The following is a 5,716-nucleotide window of genomic DNA, read 5'->3' as shown; positions in this document are numbered from 1 at the left end:
CTCCAAGCGTTATCTTCTGATGAGTTATGCCTACCAGAAATGGAGTAGCTGAGTTTCTAATGGTGATAGGAAGGGGACGTGATGGTTTGTGGCAAAAACCTGAAACAGGATATCCAATTCCCTTCATTTTTGGCACTGCAACTCCCATGATAATTGCAGTTACTGCATGGTCCCAGGGGTATATACTCATTGACAACTGTGCCATTCTCTGGTGTTTTGTGATGAATTTTGTAAATTAGGTTTCATAATAAACCACCTCTTAAATGCACAATCTAGAGTGCTGTGTAAAAAAAAAAAAGGTTTTTCTCAGTTGAATCAGATATATAGTACTGGTAATTTCAGAGTCAGTAATTTCAGTAATACACTTCCTGGTCAGCTTTTTAGGTGTTTGATTAGCAATCGTTATTGATGGATGGGAAGAAAGGTTAGATCATCACATTGTGGGTATCCTCCACTCTCCCAACTTACTTCTCCTTTTTGAGGGTGTACAGTGTATACAATCAGCATCTCTTCAGCTGTTGCTGGATCATATATCCTTTCAGTGCCCAGCATTACACTTCATTCTATGTCTTCTTCTTCAACCCAATCTGATGCTTAATATGTATTTGATATAATATAGTCCAAAAGACTGCATTACATGGAGCCCTGTAAATTTGGTTTAAGTGCAAGGTCACACATGTCCATTTCATCATCAACCGTATAGAAGTTTTGGTTCTGTCCAAGCTGTAAAGATCTGAAGCCCATCTTCTGACAGATATGGAATAACATGAAGTTGTCTGAGACTAGTAAGAGAAAGGGTGTCTCGGTGGCAAGAGCACATAGTTCTAGTAATAGATTACCACATGTGGGAAGCTGTAAAGAATTGTGAATGGCATTTCATTTTCCTCTCCCCAAACATACACTGAAAGCTTCATAGCCTCTCCTCTTTTACTGCTTCCTTCTCTCCTTATAGGGTTGCCAACCTGGAGATCTCTTGGAATCACAATGGAGATCCTAACTACAGAGATCTGTTCCAAATTGGGAAATTCCTAGAGATTTGGTGATGGAATCTTGGGAGGGTAGAGATCGGGGAGGAAAACAACCTCAATGGGGTATAACACCATAGAGTCCCTGCTCCATAGTAGTCATCTTCTCAAGGGGAACCAGCCTCTGTCATATGGAGAACAGTTGTAATTCAAGGGAATCCCCACCCCTTATGTGGAGGTTGGCAACCCTAGTTCCTCTAGCAGAAATGGACATTTGGAGGGTCAAGTCTCTGGCAATATATCCTTCTGGAGTCCCTCCCCTCCTCAAACCCCACCATCCTCAGGTTCTACCCACCAGGAATAATTTAAACTGGATTTGGCCACACTACCCTTTCCCACCCAACAGCCAACCTACCTTTATCTACTTTATTGTCTTTAGTGTTTTCCTGCCTCCCAGGAAAACTATGGCCCAATTGTGTGGTGCCAGTCACTGCATGGAAGGGAATCCTCAAGAAACTGGGGGGGGGGGTTGCTCACTTCCCCCTGTATTCCCCTCTCCACACTACTGCTTCTTTCCCTCCCCCAGAAAAGGATAAAAGGAGTGCCTGTACCTTTAAAAATGGATTCCCTTATTGGCTTTTGCTAGCAAACAGCAGGATCCCAGCGTTCAGGTTCTAACCACATTAAGGTAGGAAAAAAAGAAAAAACAACAACCATCTTCTCAATCAATTTCATTTTATTCTTTTTAAAAATATTTTTAATTGAGTTTTCCACATACAGACATAAGTATCACATACATATATACACAGAAACACCCTCCACCCACCTGTACCCCTCCTATATCTGGTATCTTCCCATATTTTGTTGCACAAGTTAATTGGTTAATTACATAGTATCTACATTATTTCCATTCTCAAATACAATTCTCAAATACATCAAATGATATTTCCCCTTGCTAAGATTACATCTATATCTTTCAACCTGGGTTACTCAATTCATTCTGCCAGACTCTCTTATCACAAACAAATTTTCAGTTGTTATTTCTCACCTTCCCACCATTAATTTAGAAAAGTAATTACTAAAAGCAATTAATACACAAAAACCCACATTAATAAACTTATATAATCAACCTATTCTGTGGCATCCCTCTCTAAATTTAAGAGTCACATGTTAAATAATCATATGCTCCTGTCATCATTTAGAACCTTTTAATCTTATTATGCTTTACACTTACAGCTTAACATTCAACATTCAACAGTTCTACCACCAACTAATATTTCATGTGTGACCTTCATTCTGATATTATGTTAGCTTCTTTCTTACATCACATTACTTCTTAAATTAATCATCAACCAGTCAATCCATAATTTTGAATTAATAAACAAAGTTTGCCCCCATACATATTTTCTTTTTTCAAAATCCAACAACTCATATAACTTTCAGTATTTAACTCCAAAACAGATAGACATATCTACTCCAAAAAGGGTTGTCTGGTCATAATATTCAAAATAACCCTGTGTAGTTACAACATGACCAACAAATCATTATTATACATTGTCAGGTCATTATACTTTAATTCTTTCCTGATTTGATTTTTCTTGGTTTCGCTCATGTGCCGCTGATCTTTGTACTCTTTATCTCTGTCCTGTCGCTGTTGTCTTGTATCCCAGTCTGGTTGTTTACTACTTGCATCTTTAACTTTCTTTGAGCCTTTTTTCTTTTTCTTTCTCCTTCTTTTCAATTACCTGCTGCTCTCTCTCCTCCTCTCTGCTTGCTGCAGTTCCATCCTGTCCTGTAACCCTGTTGTTTGCTCTGCATTAATATCCTCTTTATCCTCTTTATCCAATGAGCCCTGAGCAGTCTCGAAAAAGTTCTCCCATACAGAGTTAAGTGCCTTGTTTAATTCTTTTTGCAGGGATTCTTGAAAACATTCAGACTTAATTTCACTCAATATTGCCTCCTTTATCTCCTTACGAATGTCCGCCTCCATTTTGTTCTGGCTCTTTATACCGTTTTATTCCTCTCATTCATCACCAATAAACAAAATCAAAACTCTCTCAGTATTCTGTTTATGGTGGGGGGGGTATTACCTCATGCCCCAGCAAATGTCTTAAGCTCAATTCCCCAAACATTTCCCGACCGCTTCTCTATACCAATACGGGAGGATCATCAAAAAGGGTATTTTTATTTCATCCAGGTTGTAGCATATAAGTTCTAGAGGAGAAGGATCTGTAGCTGACTCACCATTGTGCTGCACCAATACACCACCGATAACATAGAAGGATTAAAAACACGGCTGGCTGCTGCTATTAGGAAAAACATGGCAGCCATGTTTCCTGCTGCCCGACGCTCCTGCTTCGGGGCAAGCCAGTCTCGCCCCCACCCTTGCCATGGAAACGGGGGGGCGGCCAAGCCTCCTGCTCTCACTCTCCCTCCAGGAGAGACGAGGAGAGCTCCCCCAAACCTCGAGGAGGCTCCGAAGAAGCGCGCGGGAGACGGGCATTCTCGGGAGCTCCGAGAAATACGCCCGGACGCAGCGCCGCACCGCCAGAAGTCCAATTTCATTTTTTTTCATTTTATTCTTGAGTGTGTGGGGGGGCGTCACCTTTTAAAGCTGCCAGCTCTATGCCTGTTCTTACTAAGGGCTCGCTGAACTGCTCCCTGCACTTCCTTATTCCGTAAACTGTAGATCAGAGGATTGAGCATTGGAGTAATGATGGCATAGAGCACAGCAACCAGGCGGTCCTGCTCCATGGAATGACTGGAGGAAGGGCGCAGATAGGTATACATGGCAGAGCCATAGAAGATGCTCACCACAGTTAGATGGGAAACACAGGTGGAAAACGCCTTGATCCTACCCTGAGCTGAACGGATTTTCAGCACTGAGAAGACAATGAGGATGTAGGAGAGAAGAATCAGACCGAAAGCCCCAATCAGGATGCCCCCAGAGATGTTAAATGTCACAAACTGGCTAACCGACGTATCAGAGCAAGAGAGTTTTAGGAGGGGAGGAATGTCACATATGAAGTGGTCAATTTCATTGGACTGGCAGAAGTCGAGGGAAAAGACCAAGGCTGTGTTGACGATGGAATTGAAGTTTCCAATAGCCCAGGAACATGCCACGAGTCCCCAACATACTTTCTGGCTCATGAGAAGGGTGTAGCGCAGTGGATGGCAGATAGCTGCGTAGCGGTCATATGCCATAGCTAAAAGAAGCACACCCTCTGTGCCTCCTAATGTGCCAAAGAAATACAGTTGGAGTGCACATCCTATGAAAGAGATGGTCTTGTCTCCCAGCAAGAGGTCCCACAACATCTTTGGGGCAGTGGTGGAAGTATAGCAGATCTCAATAAAAGACAGATTGCCCAGGAGGAAGTACATGGGAGTTTGGAGGCACTGATCTATCCGGATCAATGAAATGATGGCGAGATTCCCTGCCAAAGTAAAGAAATAGACTAATAAACCAAGAGCAAAGAGAAGAGTCTGTTTCTTTGGGCCAACAGAGAATCCCAAGAGAACAAACTCTGTGACACTGGTCTGGTTCTGTCTTCCCAGAGGCTTGATGAAGTCCATCTTCATGCGGGACAGTGTCCCTCCTTTGGTAGAAAGGGGTATGGCACTTTGATCTATGAATGCTGGCAGTTTCATAAAGACAATAAATAAGAGACAGTCAGCAGACAAGTTTTATTGTTCACTTTCTTTGAGCAGTACACTTTTAAAATTTAGTTTCACATTCAGGTAGCACAAATGTATCATGTAGGCTGAGAAAGAAGGTAGACTACCATCTATTGGTGGGATAGTGTTCTATTTCCAGTGGTCTACTTAGCCCTCCTGACACTGGAATTCTTGGACCAAATCAACCTGACTGGGTCTTAAAAGATACTTGTTCCGCACTTAAGCAAGAGTGAGTTCTCAGCCTCATTTAACAAATGGCAATTATCAGTTTTTACAAGTTTATGTGTAGACACCCTTGCTTTTTAAATTTAAATGCACATTGGAAGGCCATTGAAATCTAGGAACAGTAACTAAATTAGGCAAGAATTAAATTAGCTTTGCGTAAGGACAAAGATGAACTCCTATCCCAGCCAGGAAGCCTAACTAGTGTGGAGGCTAAGATTGTGTCATTACATAGAACAAAAGATTGAAAAATGGCAAATGTAACCACCAGCTAATGTGAACACATAAGTACAAATGACCAATCAGACAGGGTGGGGGAGGTTTAAATGCTGGTTACAAGCTGGTTGAAAGATATGTCATGACAACTCTGGCAGATAAAAATTGTTTCAACAATTACACTATTTAGAACCCCAGATATACTTTGAACTAGTAATGGAAGCGTGAAGCCTCAAGAACAATTAATGCAGCCAGTGTTACTTAAGAAATCTCCTTTCCTTTCCTTTCCTTTCCTTTAATTAAAGCCATTGTTACAAGAAATCTCTTTTCCTTTCCTTTCCTTTTATGTGATTAAAGCTCTTTTGATCAAATATCTTGAGCAGTCATATACCCTCCTCTGGCAAATATAATTTTTGAATATTTATGCCCCAAAATTTAGCAACTTTGAGGGCAATATCAGAAGATATCTGATAAAAGATGTGAGATTATCTTGTAGTGAGGTAAAAAAAGAAATGTTATACAACTAGTACATTAAAATTGATTCCAAAGAGATGCATACAAGGGACATTCCAATCAAATATGCAGCAACATGCCAGTCTTTCCTAAAGAGCGGTCACACAAATACTCTGAAAAAGGCA

General features: G+C 41.1%; 1 protein-coding gene across 1 annotated transcript; it reads right to left on the bottom strand.

The window, feature by feature from the left end:
- Window positions 1-3,566: 3,566 nt before the first annotated feature.
- On the bottom strand, window positions 3,567-4,538 carry LOC107121496 (olfactory receptor 5F1-like). Its single transcript, XM_015424405.1, has one exon. The coding sequence runs from the start codon at window positions 4,536-4,538 to the stop codon at window positions 3,567-3,569; it is 972 nt and encodes a 323-aa protein (XP_015279891.1).
- Window positions 4,539-5,716: the final 1,178 nt, after the last annotated feature.

Source organism: Gekko japonicus, unplaced genomic scaffold, assembly GCF_001447785.1.
Source record: "Gekko japonicus isolate JY-2015 unplaced genomic scaffold, Gekko_japonicus_V1.1 scaffold8539, whole genome shotgun sequence".
Classification (NCBI taxonomy): domain Eukaryota; kingdom Metazoa; phylum Chordata; class Lepidosauria; order Squamata; family Gekkonidae; genus Gekko; species Gekko japonicus.
Note: the sequence above shows the minus strand (reverse complement) of the source record. Positions and strands in the feature narration are given on the sequence as shown.